This window comes from Heterodontus francisci, chromosome 27 (genome assembly GCF_036365525.1).
Source record: "Heterodontus francisci isolate sHetFra1 chromosome 27, sHetFra1.hap1, whole genome shotgun sequence".
Taxonomy (NCBI): domain Eukaryota; kingdom Metazoa; phylum Chordata; class Chondrichthyes; order Heterodontiformes; family Heterodontidae; genus Heterodontus; species Heterodontus francisci.
This window is the reverse complement of record NC_090397.1, coordinates 40,627,893-40,646,782: the sequence shown is the minus strand read 5'-3', so window position 1 is coordinate 40,646,782 and position 18,890 is coordinate 40,627,893. Positions and strand designations below refer to the sequence as shown.

The following is an 18,890-nucleotide window of genomic DNA, read 5'->3' as shown; positions in this document are numbered from 1 at the left end:
TTTCAGGAGCCAGGATCCCCATTCCTTTTAAAGACTGGGATGCTGCTTCCAAGAGCTGACAGCAAATCAGAGAACTGGCAGCTCGGCAGTATTGGCAGTGCCACTGGGAGCAGTGGTCACTGCCGGTACTGCAGAGGCCTTGGGCCCAGGCCCAGCACACAGGAGATCTGGATGTTAGGTCATTGAGGCGGGGTTGCCAGGGCCAGTCTGGAAGACCCCGGCAAAGGGGAGTGGGGGGTTGGTCATGCAGTCCAAGGGGAAGGGGGTCCGAGGAGGGGTAAAGTGGTTCTCGACCAGGTTCCTCTGTAGGCCACAGAGGAGGAACCCCTCCACCCCCAAGATCCCAGTGGCGGCGGGAAGAAGCCATTATTTGGCCATTAATAGGCCACTTAAGGGCCCCAATTGGCCTCTAGGTGGGAAGGCCACTGTTGGCCAATCACACCACAGGGAAGATTGCTTGGTGGCAGGCTCTCTGCCCCCTGTCACCTCTCGCAATACTCAGTGCCTCCACCCCGCCCCCCCCCCCCCCCCCCCACCCCTGCCTCGGGGGCCACATAAAATCCCAGCCATCGGCCACAGGCAGCTCAGCTGTCACAGCGGAGAACAAGCAGCCTGCCTTTGGCTCTACTGAAGCTACAGGGATAGTACAATGTAGAAGTAATAGGAAAGGAAAAGAAAGACTTTTTATTTGCATAATGGGATTCACTTGGGTGATTATAAGAATGTCCCCCCCTCCCCCCCCACACCCTTGCCAGTTAAAATTCTGCCCTCAGTGGTCAAGGCTAATACATAAAGAATGTCCACTCTAGCAATGTTCCAGTGGACAGCTCCCACCCTTGAAACCAGTTCCCAGCATGACATCAGGAGAGCAAAGGACAAAACTTAGAAGTTTACTTGTTTATGTTCATCGCTGACATCTTCTTGAAGTAATTCATTTTCTTGGAAAAATTTGATTTGCATTTGCAAGTAAGATCACATCCTCTTTTCTCAGTTTAAAAAAAGGGAAACACAATTTCGAATGAAATGTCTAATACTTTCCTCTATGTGTAGCAAACAGAACCAATTCCCTTATTATCAGTCTGGTTTTATGCATTATCAGTGGCAATGTTGCCATGTTAACAGACATTTTTATTGATTGAAAACAATTACTTTAACAGTAACTAAAATAATCTTCACTTTTTCTGATTAACTAATGCCAACAGGAATTCTACTCCGTGCGGGAAAAGATATTTGTAACAACGCAGATGAACAATTGAAAAAAATCAAGTCTGCCCTTTAATATATAAAAAAAAAATCAGAGCTGAGATCTATCCAAGGTCAAAAATTCCACCCCAAAAAAGTCCACCACACAGGTGATGAGAGCTCGTTCCCGATTCAGCCAGTGATTCTCTCCAGTCTACTAGTAGGATCCAGAATTGTTTCCAGTAAATATCCCTATTGTAGACATAACATTACAAAAGACTCTACCAAACATGAAAATAGAAATCACTCATTACCCTCACTAAACTCTTATTTAAAATGTCTTTTAAAAAGTTTTAACTGAACAGCATAGTGGAATATTATATGGCATGGAAGATATTTACTTTTTAAATGAATATCTCACTTGTGTTTTTATTGAGTTGTGAAAATTATACCCACTAACTAGTTTCTACTTTCCACTTCTAAATGTGTGCTTCGCTCTCTATGTGCGATGTATTGTGTCCTAACAAGGTGTATTTAACAAGACTCAACAATCATTTCAAATGCCAACATAGAACACACAACAGATTTTTAAACCATTCATCAAACATTCAGATATATTAAACCAAGGATGCAGATCACATCCTGCATGGCCTAAATCTGGTCTGACAAATATTTTGTACTGGTCCATAATGGCTTCAAAGGTGTTTGTGAAACACTAACCTGACTACTTCCACTGTACGCCACAAGACTAATATAACATGGTAGAGCTGCAATACAATCTTTCTTCCTGACTTTGCTTCAGATCTTCTCTGTTCCAAGTTTGGGTATCTGTTTTGGAAGTTCCAGCTTTGCTATAATCTCTTTCACTTGCCACTCCAAGGACCAGCTCCACTCTAACCACTGTCCTTTCTTGACTCCAGATCCCGATTCTTTCCTAAGAAAGGAGAGAAAAGGAATATCAAAGTAAATAAAGAGAGAGAAGCAGAAGCAATGGAAAGGAAAAGAGAAGAGAAAAACAATAAAACAGAAACAAGTCACAAAGTTTTATAAAAAGCAGAAGAAAAATTGAAAGAGAAACTGAAAATAAAAATATGCACAGATGTTGATACTCAATCATGGTGTAATAGGCCTAGCATTTGGATATTGAGCAAGCCCAACCTATGCACATGACCCAGTGAGGACTTCACGACTACAACATCAACTAAGGACTCTGGGACTAAGCTTCAGTATTGAAATTCCATTTTTATTACGGACTCTACTCCAACTGCTCAACTCTGTTTTTCTGTGTGTCTCTTGTGTGAATGTGGGCATGGATGTGGAGTATTTTAGTAATTTTAACCGGTTTAGAGTGATAAGGATAATAAACTTACCTGTTTCTTGTTTAAACTCAAGAAGACCTGTCTGATTGGTTCATTTGCAATTATATTAGAGGAACAGGAGCAAGCGCTCACTGGGTTGGTAAGTTAAATCACTGTGTTAAGGATAAACCCTGTTGTGGTCAAACCAGAGAAGGGGCAAAAGGGGAGCCTGAGACCCCTCCCTCACTCTCCATAACACAGTACTTAATTTTTGAAGTCACTAGAAACAAAAATTGGAAGATTTTATGAGTGGCTGAGCCCATCACCTGTTTTGCACTATTCCTCACAGTCAAAATTAACCCCAGTCACCTCCTGATCTTAACCATGCCAACAGCAGGAGGTAGCAAGCACATTTTAAATGTTTCCTATATGGAGCAAAAATATGTTGACAGCCAAGCCATCCTGCTGCATGCAAACTCACATGAGTGTAAGTTTGAATGGAACGAATTATAGGTTCATCCCTCAGTGAACTGGATTAGATATATACTCCTGCCTCTGAAACTGAGCAAGTTGACAACCAGTGAATTAAATAATTGATGATAAAAATGTTTCCATCCTAATTTAGGTTCAGTATTTCACACCGTATCATCCTGATGGGCTGATCTTTCTCCAGCATATTTAGAATAATTATTAGGTTGATTTCCCCAGATATTATAATAAACCAGACTTGACAATAATTCTTCCTGTCTGTTCTTGAAATAAATGTAGCTTCGTATTTGAGCATCATCCTAAGGAAATTCTATTCTGTGGCACTGGGATACAAATATGTGCACAGGTGTGGTCAGAATGTGACAGGTTGACATGAATTTTTTCTTATATTCGAAAACTGTCCTTAGTACAGGACACCTACAAGGCTGAAAAAAATAGCAGAGAGGACAAACTAAATCAGGAAGTAGCAACTAAGTGGTTTCTACCTTAGGCTTTTAAAAAGCTGAGGATTATAGGAGGACTGGGAAAGGTAAATGAGTTCCACAGATTTGAGATCCTGAGATAGAATGAGTTGACGTAGGAGACAGTACAATGAGTCTTTTTTTTATATACGTTTTGTGGGATGTGGGTGTGGCTGGCTAGGCCAGCATTTATTGCCCATCTCTAATCCCTAATTGCCCTTGAACTGAGTAATTTGCTAGACAATTCCAGAGGGCATGGACACAAAGGGCCTGTTTCTGTGCTGTATAACTTTATGACTCGAGAGTTAACCACATTACTGTGGGTCTGGAGTCACATGTAGGCCAGACCAGGTATGGACGGCAGATTTCCTTCCCTCAAGGACATTAGTGAACCAGATGGGTTTTTACAACAATCGACAATGGTTTCATGGCCACCATTAAACTAGCTTTTTAATTCCAGATTTTAATTAATTGAATTCAAATTTCACCATCTGCCGTGGTGAGATTCGAATCCATGGCCACAGAGCATAGTGACATTACCATTATGCCACCGCCTCCCTACAATACAATGGTAGGAATATATTGGAGAAGGAAGAATGTCTTGCCTGGAAAGAACAAAAGTTAAAAGTGCAGAAGAGAACTGATTTGAATAGTTTAATAAATTTTAACAGCACTGTAAGCCTTGACTACAATACAGAGGTAGGAATATATTTTTAAGCATGCTCAAGGTTCAGCTCACTCAGACCTTAATTGAAGTTTGGTCAAGGAACCTTGCAGATTGTCAGTTTCAGGCCACAGCTCAGAAGCACCCAGTGCATTAAAATTATTTTGCAGCTGTAACAAAGTGACAGCTAGGCACACTAGATGTGCCTCTTTAATATACACAGATAGATGGCCCCATACGGTACTGGCCTACATTTAACTGAAATTCCCCTCGCCACCATTTTAGCAACATTTACAACCATTTATTATCAAATGTTTCATATATCCAGTACATTTCAGACAAACACATTGAGTGTTCATATGCTAGTGCCACATTACAGACTTTAAAGGTCTTCGTGTTCAGTGAAGTGTTTGATGAATCTAAATGTGTTTCTCTTCAAAGTAGACCTGTTTCCTCCTGATCAATCAGTACTTATTCTGCACTACAACAAGCTGAACTGCCATCTCCAGTGAAAATAGTTCAGTAACCATGGGAAGTAGAGTAAATCAATTAGAAATTCATCAAATAGTTAAGTACTTCCATGGCAACCAAGCTATTTTTCATTTAACACAACAGAAGCAGTCAACAGGCAGCAGTTCCTAAAGTTTATTCAGTTTGCTATGCAATAAAATCTCTGCTGTATTCTATTTATAGTGAAATTGTAAATGACCTTATCAAAAACTTGTTTACAACTTCACTATAAATAGTGAGCAGTGGAAGTCCTAAAGTCTTCCTAAACCTTATTTTATTTCCCATATTCAAGATGTGATCCTCAATTATTACTGCATCATTTTTTTTAGCTGTAGCACATATATATACTTGCAGATGATGTCAATGCTTGACAAATGACTAAAAATGTGCAGAAAAGTATTAATCCAAAACTCTGGCCTACATTACCATGAAACCAAATGACTGGAGTTCTTTTCTGCTAAAAATGTCTCTCTTGCAGTGGCTCAGCAGACCATTTGGAACTGATCCATCCAGTCAAGGAGATCATAACTTTGATCACTAGCCGATGCTGAGTTAACTTGTGTCTGGGCTGCTGTGGAAGAACTACAATTGACCACAATGACCCCAGCCTAGGACAGGGGAAGAATCTGCCAGGTTCCACATCTGACTATTATCCAGTGATCCCCACTAGAAAGTGACCACATTCGAAGAGCCTTGAGACATAGACCCATGGGTGAGGTACTGGAAGATGCTAGTTCTACCTTCTAGAAGACAGCACCTTAACAAGCTGTATAGTAGCCAACTGTGGGAAATTCTTTTTTTGATGGCCATTTGCACAGTGGTTACTAAAGTATCTTGTCGCAGTCTGGTGCAGAAGAGAGAAATTATGATACTTTATCCACTGTTTTAGCATCTAGTAGATAAATGGGGGTTGGCAGGTAACAGTTTAAGAGATATGAAATAAACAGTGCCCAGCTGAGTGAAACCATTTTTATAACTTTTCTAAGTTTATTTTGGATAGACCAGAATTTTGGCATTAATTTCATTCTGACTAGGGAGATCTTAAAACTTGCTAGAAATTATGAAAAGTGAATTCTCTGATCCTCAATGGTCTCTACTCATATAAGTCAGACAGGTTTCTTATTCATTCACATAAGGGCTCATCTTCCCAAAAAGTCGATATTTATATTTGAATTGAAATAGTTTCCTGAATGTCAAGTCTTGTAAATTAAAGGGTTCCTAAAGTTGTAAACCAGCAACTATCTCTGGGTGCCAGACAGTGATTATCGGACAGTGTTTGAATGGTGTAGAAATGGAAGAGGCAGAAACACACAGGATTATTATTGAAACAAAATACTGCCAACAGCATATATGTGATCAAAAACCTCCTATTTTGCTGGTACACTTCTCTACTATACTCTTGAGACCATTCCATTTATTTAACTGTTAATCAAGCAATCACTTCTCCTAGCTTCCACCCTAAGGAAAGGAGCCATCTGGTCCTGTTTTCCTCCCATGTTGTTAATATGGCAAATTGGGTACTACAGCGCATTGGAATACAAGTCAAAACAAGTCACAATGACATTGTACAGATCAGTGATGAATGCTGCAGTTAGACAAGCAGTTTCGCTTATCCAGACTGCTTGTCTGACATCCAGTACTAGATGAGCAGAAATATGCTCCAATTAAATATTGGGAAGACAAAAGCCATTATCTAAGGTCCCCATGACAAACTCCATTCCCTAGCTACTGAGTCATCCCTCTCCATAGCAACAGTCTGAGACTAAACCAGACTGTTCGCTACCTTGGTGTCATATTTGACCCCCAGATGAGCTTCTGACCACACATCTGCGCCAGCACTAAGACTGCCTATTTCCACTTCTGTAACATCACCCGACTCCGTTCCTGCTTCAGCTCATCTGCTGATGAAACCTTCATCCATGCCTTTTTAACATTAGACTTGACTATTCCAATGCACTCCTGGTTGGCCTCCCATGTTGCCCCCTCCGTAAACCTGAGGTCATCCAAAAGTCTGCTACCCTGTTTTCTAACTCGCACCAAGATCCATTCATCCATCACCCTGTGCTTGCTGAACTACACTGGCTCCTGGTTAAGCAACACTATTTCAAAAATTCCATCCTTGTTTTAAATCTCTCCATGGCCTCATTCCTCACTATCTCTATAATCTCCAGCCCCACAACTCTGTGGTCCTCTAATTCTGGTCTCTAAAACATCACTGAATTTGATCACTCCACCATTGGGGGCCATGCCTTCAGAAGCCAAGGCCCTAAGCTCTGGAATTCCCTTCCTAAGCCTCTTATCCTCTCCACTTTTTTTTGTCCACCTTTAAGATACTCTGCAAAACTACTGCCATCTGCCTTAGTATTTCCTTTGGTGACTTAGTGTCAAATTTTACCTTATAAAGCTCCTGTGAAGTACCTTGGGATATTTTATTTCATAGAAAATAGGAGCAGGAGTAGGCCATTCAGCCCTTCAAGCCTGCTCCGTCATTCATTATGATCATGGCTGATCATCCAACTCAGTAACCTGTTCCCGCTTTCTCCCCATACCCTTTGATCCCTTTCACCCCAAGAGCTATATTTAACTCCTTCTTGAAAACATACAATGTTTTGGCCTCACCTGCTTTCTGTGGTAGCGAATTCCACAGGCTCACCACACTCTGGGTGAAGAAATTTCTCCTCATCTCAGTCCTGAAAGGTTTACCCCGTATCCTTAGACTGTGACCCCTGGTTCTGGACTCCCCCACCATTGGGAACATCCTTCCTGCATCTACCCTGTCAAGTCCTGTTAGAATTTTATAGGTTTCTATGAGATCCCACCTCACTCTTCTGAACGCCAGCAAATATAATCCTAACAGACTCAATCTCTCCTCCATATGTCAGTCCCGCCATCCCAGTAATCAGTCTGGTTATCCTTCGCTGCACTCCCTCTATAGCAAGAACATCCTTCCTCAGATAAGGAGACAAAAACTGCACACAATATTCCAGGTGTGGGCCTGTATAATTGCAGCAAGACATCCCTGCTCCTGTACTTGCATCCTCTCACTTTGAAGACCAACATACCATTTGCTTTTTTTACCGCCTGTTGCACCTGCATGCTTCCCGTCAGCGACTGGTGTACGAGAACACCCAGGTCTTGTTGCATATTCCCTCTCTCGATTCGTAGCTGTTCAGATAATAATCTGCCTTCCTGTTTTTGCTACCAAAGTGAATAACCTTACATTTATCCACATTATACTGCATCTGCCATGCATTTGCCGACTCACTCAACTTGTCCAAATCACCCTGAAGCCTCTTTGCATCCTCCTCACAACTCACCCTCCCACCCAGTTTGTGTCATCTGCAAATTTGGAGATATTACATTTAGTTCCCTCATCTAAATCATTAATATATATTGTGTATAGCTGGGGTCCTAGCACCAATCCCTGCGGTACCCCACGAGTCACTGCCTGCCATTCAGAAAAAGACCCGTTTATTCCTACTCTTCGTTTCCTGTCTGCCAACCAGTTTTCTATCCATCGTAATACGCTACCTCCAATCCCACGCGCTTTTTAATTTTACACGCTAATCTCTTATATGGGACTTTGTCGAAAGCCTTCTGAAAGTCCAAATAAACCACATCCACTGGCTCCCCCTCATCAACTCTACCAGTTACATCCTTGAAGAATTCAAGTAGATTGTCAAGCATGATTTCCCTTTCGTAAATCCATGCTGACTCTGTCCGATTCTGTTCTCCAAGTGCTCTGTTATAAAATCTTTGATAATGGACTCTAGAATTTTCCCCACTATCGACGTCAGGCTGACTGGTCTATAATTCCTTGTTTTCTCTCTACCTCTCTTTTTAAATAGTGGGGTTACATTAGCTACCCTCCAATCTGTAGGAACTCTTCCAGAGTCTATAGAATCTTGGAAGATGACCACCAATGTATCCATTATTTCTAGGGCCACTTCCTTAACTACTCTGGGATGTAGATTATCAGGCCCTGGGCATTTATTGCTTTCAATCCCATCAATTTCCCCAACACCATTTCTCAACTAATACTGATTTCCTTCAGTTCCTCCCTGTCACTAAACCCTGTGTTCCCCAACATTTCTGGTATGATATTTGTGTCCTTCTTTGTGAAGACAGATCCAAAGTATGCATTTAGTTGGTCAGCCATTTCTTTGTTCCCCATAATAAATTCCCTGTTTCTGACTGTAAGGGACAGTCTTGACCAATCTTTTTCTCTTCACATACCTATAGAAACTTTTACAGTCAGTTTTTATGTTCCCCGGAAGCTTGCTCTCGTACTCTATTTTCCCCTTCTTAATCAATCCCTTGGTCCTCCTTTGCTGAATTCTAAACTGCTCCCAATCCTCAGGTCTGTTGTTTTTCTGGCGAATTTGTATGCCTCTTCCTTGGATCTAATTACACTGAAGGTGCTATATAAATACAAATTGTTCTTGTTAACTTAGCTCAAAAAGCATATTGATACATTAGAAAGGGTTCAGAGATGAGTGTCTAGGATGATTTCGGGCTTTAGGCTACTAAGTTATGAAAAAGGCTCCAGCAGCATAAATGTCTTTCACTGAAGAAAAGACTGAAAATGGTATATGATATAGGTTTTCAGATAAAGAAAAATATAGATGAGGTGGAAGTAAATAAACTATTTATCCTGGACAAGACTGGAGGGCACAAACACAAAATTTGTAAGTCTCCAAAAAAGGTAGAGATGAAAAGAAAATTCTCTCCCCACAGCAGGGTAGTGGCTAGGTGGAGCAAATTCCAAAAAGTAGTTGATCGCAATTCAGGATCGAAACATCATGTTAATCATAACTGCCAAGAAAATATTAATTATCTAAGTAATGTTTGTTTTTCAAAAACACCCAAACATTTCAATGATATGAATCTATTAGTAGATTGTTTTGATAAATACAAGTTTTGTCATTTAGGATATATTTTCCCAAGGCTGGTTTCATTTTACTGCCAGATCTCAGCTGCTGCCAGATTGGAATATCACAATTCTGTACTAGTTTTGGCGAATGTATCAAACATGAGGCTATTTCAATGAAACATAAGATTTTGAGAGTGCACAGAGGAGGCATTTTCATTGTTGCTGTTCAGTTTTATAATAATCAGTTTAACTCAAGAGTATTGAGAAATTTCTGGTGTCTTTGTCCAGGTTTATAACTCCAGTAGCCCAGGACTTTCTTGCTGTGTGTCTTACTCCTGTCTTCTACAGTAAATGTATGGAACCGTTCATTAGCTTGGCCGACTATAACATTTGAGTATACAATCACAGATGATTCTTCAGTGCAGTATTAGAGATGCTATCATTTAGTTGAAATATTAAAGCAAAGTTCTATCTGCCTATTTAGATGGATGTAAAAGATCCCATGGCAATATTCAAAAGGGAGAGGATGAGAATGTATGGCAAGGGGATATATGAAAATAAATTATTTTAGCTTCAATCGTGAATCACAGCACAAATCAAAATTCTGGAAATGCACCAAAAAGTGTCAAAATTAAAAATCTCCCAGGGCACTAGGAAGTAAATTTTGCACTATTGGAGCTGCTTTCCTCATTTAAAAATTTCTAAACTGCCATTGCAAAAATTGCACTTTTATTTTTTGCCTTTGCTTGGATAAAATTGCAGGCATATTTGGTACAAATTAAAACAAGTCCATGTGCCACTGCACTCTCATTGTAGCAATTTGCGTTTTAGTTTTCACAAAAAGACTAACTGAATTTCAAAACACAAATAAAAGTTCCTCAAATTCAATTTAATGAGAGGTGTTAAACTTATTCAGTTGCCTTAAAGCAGTGACCTCGGTTAAAAGCCTTTATTTAGATCTGTTTTTCAGTTGTAAGATGTTTTTTGAGTTGTCAGCTCCTTGTACCAGCTTTCTTGCAGCTTTTCCAAGTTCTGTATTGTTAGCATGTATAAATTTTAGAGCAAAAAGGAGAGCATTACTTTTATATACCAGAAAGTGGTGCAGTGAGTCAGCCAGTTTCTCTGCTCCCTTAACCCACGAGGGCTGGAATTTTTCACAGCGAGACAGCAAAGAATGAGGAAAAATCTGGGTAGTGAGGCCTACTGCCACCTTGCCTTCCTAGCCAAGATTTAACTCCCCTACCCCTGTCAGGATTGTGGTTGTCCATCCTTTGCCCATCTCCTGCATAGAAATGAGGCCCACTTCCCTCCAAAAAACCTTGCATATGATGGGAAGTGGCAGTAAATGACACAAATTCCCCTAATGGAGGGAAGGAGCCTTCTAGCAGCCATCTCTCCCTCCAAACTGGGCCTAGCACTTAACTGCTGAAGGCCACGATTTTAGTGAGGCCTTCAGTGGGAGCTTTGATTCAGGGCACATCTACCCCTTTAACATTCTTTGCTGCCTCTTCTGGTACTGCAGTTATGCACTTTCTATAGCACGAGACTAGTCCAATTTTGTGCCCTCGCATTGGCGGGCTCCCTCTGTGGGAGACCTGCTACGCATCACAGATGAGCCCTGACCCAGTTAAACAGGTGAGGGTTAAAGCAGATTTGGAGAGGCAGGTGGAATTCCTGCCCCACTGGAACTTGGACCAAAGAGGAGAATCCCAGCTTTTTCAATCAGCAAAATCAGGAACAATTTTTTTTTTCCACTCTTGTCCTTTCCCTTTCCCATCTGAAGGCATTGATTCTATTACTCAGTTAAGGTTCTATGGATAGCTTAACCACTTTTGGGGGGGGGGGGGGGGGGGGGGAGGCGGGAGGCGGGAGGAGCGACCCCCTTCTGAAAGTACATTGGTATGGATGGCAAGTCAGACCATTTTGGGCTTAGCTACGATGCCCAGTGGTAAGATGGCTTGCTAGCACTCATTGCCTGGGTCACAATAAAGACTGGAGGGTATCTCTAAAATCACATCCCAGCACTAGCTCAATTCCTTCAGAGCAGAAGGATGGGAAGAAAATTGGTGCAGAAAGTAGAATAAGAGAAATCTTATCTTTAATGGATCATTTATTGGATTAACTCTCCATACTTAGTAGATGTCACATTCTCGTGCTATTCTTTGCAGTGACTGGATTTACAGTTAATCACTGAAGATTTTTAAACCATTAAGTATTATGTTCGTATACAGAATGTACAGTCAAATAAAAAAATGGCTTGGTAAATATATTCATTTGAGAGTCCCATTAGGGTTTTGTGCTTTAATTAGTTGGGTGTATGATTGTCTTGTTCTCACCAATTATTAAAGATTTCTACTTGTAATGATTCCTTGAAAAGCAGGATATATAATTAGTCATCAACATGACTGGTAATCAGAAATACATACAGACGCTGCAAGGAGTTCTAATTTTCTTGACCCACCAGGAGTGGGGATAATGGGGGATGATGGGAGATTGTAGGGAAGAAGAGCATGGGACGTGAGAAAGTCAGGCTTCTCCTGCATGCTGACAGGTTCCCCGCCTGGATGCCAACCTGTTTGACAGGATTAGAAGTCGAGAATCAGAGGGAGGATCGGAGAATCAGAGGGAGATTGGAAGGATCGTGGGAGTGGGAGTTGTCCAGGCAGGCATGCTGGATCCAGCAGGTAAAAGGAAAGGCACTTACCTTCTGATCCAGCAGTCCCTCGCCTCTGTTTAGAACAAAGAACAAAGAAAATTACAGCACAGGAAGAGGCCCTTCGGCCCTCCAAGCCTGCGCCGATCCAGATCCTCTATCTAAACATGTCGCCTATTTTCTAAGGGTCTGTATCTCTTTGCTTCCTGCCCATTCATGTATCTGTCTAGATACATCTTAAAAGACGCTATCGTGCCCGCGTCTACCACCTCCGCTGGCAACGCATTCCAGGCACCCACCACCCTCTGCGTAAAGAACTTTCCACGCATATCCCCCCTAAACTTTTCCCCTCTCACTTTGAACTCGTGACCCCTAGTATTTGAATACCCCACTCTGGGGAAAAAGCTTCTTGCTATCCAGCCTGTCTATACCTCTCATGATTTTGTACACCTCAATCAGGTCCCCCCTCAACCTCCACCTTTCTAATGAAAATAATCCTAATCTACTCAACCTCTCTTCATAGCTAGCGCCCTCCATACCAGGCAACATCCTGGTGAACCTTCTCTGCACCCTCTCCAAAACATCAACATCCTTTTGGTAATGTGGCGACCAGAACTGCACGCAGTATTCCAAATGTGGCCGAACCAAAGTCCTATACAACTGTAACATGACCTGCCAACTCTTATACTCAATACCCCGTCTGATGAAGGAAAGCATGCCGTATGCCTTCTTGACCACTCTATTGACCTGCGTTGCCACCTTCAGGGAACAATGGACCTGAACACCCAAATCTCTCTGTACATCAATTTTCCCCAGGACTTTTCCATTTACTGTATAGTTCACTCTTGAATTGGATCTTCCAAAATGCATCACCTCGCATTTGCCCTGATTGAACTCCATCTGCCATTTCTCTGCCCAACTCTCCAATCTATCTATATTCTGCTGTATTCTCCAACAGTCCCCTTCACTATCTGCTACTCCACCAATCTTAGTGTAGTCTGCAAACTTGCTAATCAAACCATCTATACTTTCCTCCAAATCATTTATGTATATCACAAACAACAGTGGTCCCAGCACGGATCCCTGTGGAACACCACTGGTCACACGTCTCCATTTTGAGAAACTCCCTTCCACTACTACTGTCTGTCTCCTGTTGCCCAGCCAGTTCCTTATCCATCTAGCTAGTACACCTTGGACCCCATGCGACTTCACTTTCTCCATCAGCCTACCATGGGGAACCTTATCAAACGCCTTACTGAAGTCCATGTATATGACATCTACAGCCCTTCCCTCATCAATCAACTTTGTCACTTCCTCAAAGAATTCTATTAAGTTGGTAAGATATGACCTTCCCTGCACAAAACCATGTTGCCTATCACTGATAAGCTCATTTTCTTCCAAATGGGAATAGATCCTATCCCTCAGTATCTTCTCCAGCAGCTTCCCTACCACTGACGTCAGGCTCACCGGTCTATAATTACCTGGATTTTCCCTGCTACCCTTCTTAAACAAGGGGACAACATTAGCAATTCTCCAGTCCTCCGGGACCTCACCCGTGTTTAAGGATGCTGCAAAGATATCTGTTAAGGCCCCAGCTATTTCCTCTCTCACTTCCCTCAGTAACCTGGGATAGATCCCATCCGGACCTGGGGACTTGTCCACCTTAATGCCTTTTAGCATACCCAACACTTCCTCCCTCCTTATGCTGACTTGACCTAGAGTAATCAAACTAATGGGTTTTCTGAGGCCTGGAAAAATGGTCGGTCAAGGTTAAATTGCAAATGGTGAATAAAAATGATGCACACAGCCTCATTATAATGTTTCAAGTTCCACGCCTCCTTAGAGCAAGTTGGGCACTTGAATCCCAGCCATCACCGCTCCTTTACAACTGGAATTGAGCAGATTGGAGACAGGTTGGGGTCAGGATTCAGACTTTTAGCACTTTAACGTCCCACCCAGCTCAAACATGCCCATTTTTGGGGAGGTTAAAATTCCCCTCAGTGGTTTTCTAAAGCCTTTACAGTTATTAGAATAAAACGTAAAATTGTATAATCGTAGTATAATCCTGTGAAGGCCAGCACAAAATATATGTGCATGGCACAAAACTGCATACAATTAATGATAATTATTAACTAAGAAAGTCAGACAAATAGCAAAACAGATTTAACAATTACAAATGTGCGGTAGTGCACATTGGTCAAAAAATGTACATTGTAAATGCACAATAAATGGAACTGAATTATCAAAGGAAACTTTGAAATGGACATGAGTGATGGACCTAACCCTGTTGTAGTCGGGAGGGAAAAATTGGGCAGGGTTCCACCACTCATCACTATCCAGTGGCTCCTGCTTAAAGTACACCTTGGGATTTGATTAAGGACAGGATCAGGCTCCACTGTGATGTCTCCATGGTTAAATAGCTGGCTTTCTAAACTCACAGAAGAGGAATGGGTACCTGAGTGCGATACTGCAGGATGACTGATTCCCACAAAGAGTTAATTGTAGCAGAGAAAATTGGCAAGTGGAGAAAAAACATTAAAGCATCTGCTGACAATGACTGATTATTAACTGAAATGTTAATAGTTAAGGGCAGATAACAGGCACTGCACTTAGTCCTTCAGCAATCTGCCTGATGTCAAGAAATTACACCTCTATGAAACTTTTTATAACTCACTCTTTGAGGTTCATGATTTATGAATGTTTAGGCCCTCAGGCACAAAAGGAATTTTTTTCTACAGTAAGTCTTATTTAAAGGAAAGTAGGTTATATGTATAAATGGGAAAGATGCATTTTCCAAACTTATCTCTTTGTTAGATGAGGTGCTTGCAGGGATGTGTCATGACTGCTAATTAAAGGATTTTGTTAAATGCTGGATCATTTACTAATAGCTTGATTAGTGCATTTTTAAAGTATTGTACACCTTGGGCTTGATATTTGTGTTCAATACAAAAATGTAATTGACTGTGAAGTGTATACCTATTATTACTGAATGTGCATGTTGTTCCCACATTACAAATCTTGTCATGTGAGTAAATAATTATATTAATACAAAAAAAACAGACATTTAACTTGAAAAAAAATTGTACCATTTAAGATTTTGTTTGGTGTATTAAATCTGTCATGGGATTACTTGGAGAAGTTGAAATTCAGTCCTATCAAAAATTGATGAGTTGAGTCACAGTTAAGTACATGGGATGCTCTGCTGTGTGCTTACCCAGAATGCATGGCAGAAGATTGAAGTGATAGATTTGCTCAGGGTATAAAATGTGCAGTATTAAACTGGATCATCTTCACATTATTTTGCTTGAATTTTCAATTCTTATTTAAATATTTTTCAAAATAGATTCCTAATATAGAGTTCTTAAATTTGCATAACTTTTTGAAAATCTAATATCCTGTCTAGCACATCCGTTCTTAGATGTCATTTTCAAACCTTAAATCTCACAGTCTAGAACTGTTTCATATTGCTCTATATCCCATGCTGTGTCTAGGATTTATCTTATCATAAATAAATTATCACCAGCCAGTCCCCTGGTTACTGGTTTTCTGAACATTATAACAGCTGGGAACAATGACTCTTGTTCTGTATTACATTTCTAAAGGTCATGTTGATATGTTTATTATTTTGCCTTATTTTGCAGTTATTTGGTTATGCCTTTTATGGGAACAGACCTTAGCAAGTTAATGAAGCATGAGAAACTGACTGAAGATCGGATCCAATTTCTGGTGTATCAGATCTTGAAAGGTCTCAAGGTCAGTTTGTCCTCCAGTTATAAATTTTGACTATGCATATGTGTACTAGTTAATATCCTGATCATTTTTAAGATGTGCGGGCGGCACAGTGGCGCAGTGGTTAGCACCGCAGCCTCACAGCTCCAGTGATCCGATTTCGGTTCTGGGTACTGCCTGTGTGGAGTTTGCAAGTTCTCCCTGTGACTGCGTGGGTTTCCGCTGGGTGCTTCGGTTTCCTCCCACAGCCAAAGACATGCAGTTTGGTAGGTAAATTGGCCATTGTAAATTGCCCCTCGTGTAGGTGGGAGAATGGTGGGGATATGGTAGGAAATATGGGATTAATGTAGGATTAGTATAAATGGGTGGTTGATGGTCGGCACAGACTCGGTGGGCCAAAGGGCCTGTTTCAGTGCTGTATCTCTCTATGACTATGACTATAAGTTTAAGGTAATCTGTATAAATATAGACAAATGCATTAGGTACTTTCCATCTTATGGCCTTGTTTTATTTGTCACACATTGTATATTAATTTCCAAGACATGTAGAGTTATCCATATTTTTCCCCCCACCAGAACAGAATTAAAAATCATTCATTTGACCCTTCCTCTCCCAAAAATATTATTCAAAATAATCTAATTTGTTAAATCTATTCTGGGGATGTGAGTCTCACTGGCAAGGCTGGCATTTATTGCCCATCCCTTGCCCTGCGAAGATGGTGATGGGCCTTCTTGAACCACTGCAGTGAACAAAGAACAGTAGAGCACAGGAACAAGCCATTCGGCCCTCCAAGCCTGCGCCGATCTTGATGCCTGCCTAAACTAAAACCTTCTGCACTTCCGTAGAGGGACCGTATCCCTCTATTCCCATCCTATTCATGTATTTGTCAAGATGCCTCTGAAACGTTGCTATCGTACCTGCTTCCACCACCTCCCCCGTCAGCAAGTTCCAGGCACTCACCACCCTCTGTGTAAAGAACTTACCTCGCACATCCCCTCTAAACTTTGCCCCTCTCACCTTAAACCTATGCCCCCTAGTAACTGACTCTTCCACCCTGGGAAAAAGCTTCTGACTATCCACTCTGTCCATGCCACTCATAATTTTGTAAACCTCTATCATGTCGCCCTTCCACCTCCGTCGTTCCAGTGAAAACAATCCGAGTTTATTCAACCTCTCCTCATAGCTAATGCTCTCCAGACCAGGCAACATCCTGGTAAACCTCTTCTGTACCCTCTCCAAAGCCTCCATGTCCTTCTGGTAGTGTGGCGACCAGAATTGCACGCAATATTCTAAGTGTGGCCTAACTAAAGTTCTGTACAGCTGCAGCATGACTTGCCAATTTTTATACTCTATGCCCCGACCGATGAAGGCAAGCATGCCATATACCTTCTTGACTACCTTATTCACCTGCGTTGCCACTTTCAGTGACTGTGAACCTGTACGCCCAGATCTCTCTGCCTGTCAATACTCCTAAGGGTTTTGCCATTTACTGTATACTTCCCACCTGCATTAGACCTTCCAAAATGCATTACCTCTCATTTGTCTGGATTAAACTCCGTCTGCCATTTCTCCGCCCAAGTCTCCAACCGATCTATATCCTGCTGTATCCTCTGACAATCCTCATCACTATCCGCAACTCCACCAACCTTTGTGTCGTCTGCAAATTTACTAATCAGACCAGCTACATTTTCCTCCAAATCATTTATATATACTACAAATAGCAAAGGTCCCAGCAGTGATCCCTGCGGAACACCACTAGTCACATCCCTCCATTCAGAAAAGCATCCTTCCACTGCTACCCTCTGTCTTCTATGACCGAGCCAGTTCTGTATCCATCTTGCCAGCTCCCATCTGATCACGTGTGACTTTACCTTTTTTTAATTTTATTTAGAGATACAGCACTGAAACAGGCCCTTCGGCCCACCGAGTCTGTGCCGACCAACAACCACCCATTTATACTAACCCTACAGTAATCCCATATTCCCTATCACCTCCCTACACTAGGGGCAATTTACAACGGCCAATTTACCTATCACCTGCAAGTCTTTGGATGTGGGAGGAAACCGGAGCACCCGGCGAAAACCCACGCAGACACAGGGAGAACTTGCAAACTCCACACAGGCAGTACCCAGAATCGAACCCGGGTCCCTGGAGCTGTGAGGCTGCGGTGCTAACCAGTGCGCCACTGTGCCGCCCAAATGTACCAGTCTGCCATGAGGGACCTTGTCAAAGGCTTTACTGAAGTCCATATAGATAACATCCACTGCCCTTCCTTCATCTTCCTCAAAAAACTCAATCAAATTAGTGAGACACGACCTCCCCTTCACAAAACCATGCTGCCTCTCGCTAATGAGTTTGTTTGTTTCCAAATGGGAGTAAATCTCGTCCCGAAGAATCCTCTCCAATAATTTCCCTACCATTGACATAAAGCTCACCGGCCTATAATTTCCTGGATTATCCTTGCTACCCTTCTTAAACAAAGGAACAACATTGGCTATTCTCCAGTCCTCTGGGATCTCACCTGTAGCCAATGAGGATGCAAAGATTTCTGTCAAGGCCCCAGCAATTTCTTCCCTTGCCTCCCTCAGTATTCTGAGGTAGATCCCATCAGGCCCTGGGGACCTATCTGCCTTAATGCTTTACAAGACACCCAACACCACCTCCTTTTCAATAATGAGATGACTGAGACTATCTACACTCCCTTCCCTCGGCTCATCATCCACCAAGTCCTTCTGTTTGGTGAATACTGATGCAAAGTACTCATTTAGTACCTCGCCCATTTCCTCTGGCTCCACACTTAGATTCCCTTCTCTGTCCTTGAGTGGGCCAACCCTTTCCCTGGTTACCCTCTTGCTCTTTATATACGTATAAAAAGCCTTGGGATTTTCCTTAATCCTGTTTGCCAACGACTTTTCATGACCCCTTTTAGCCCTCCTGACTCCTTGCTTTAAGTTCCTTCCTACTGTCTTTATATTCCTCAAGGGATTTGTCTGTTCCTAGCCTTCCAGCCCTTATGAATGCTTCCTTTTTC

At 41.8% G+C, this 18,890-nt stretch overlaps 1 protein-coding gene across 1 annotated transcript in view; it reads left to right on the top strand.

The window, feature by feature from the left end:
- The window catches only part of mapk12a (mitogen-activated protein kinase 12a), a 68,276-nt gene that overhangs the window by 19,079 nt on the left and 30,307 nt on the right, over positions 1–18,890 (top strand). Inside the window, exon 4 of the mRNA XM_068059192.1 lies at positions 15,772–15,883. Within this exon, the coding sequence (XP_067915293.1) occupies positions 15,772–15,883 (112 nt within the window). The remainder of the gene's footprint in view (positions 1–15,771; positions 15,884–18,890) is intronic.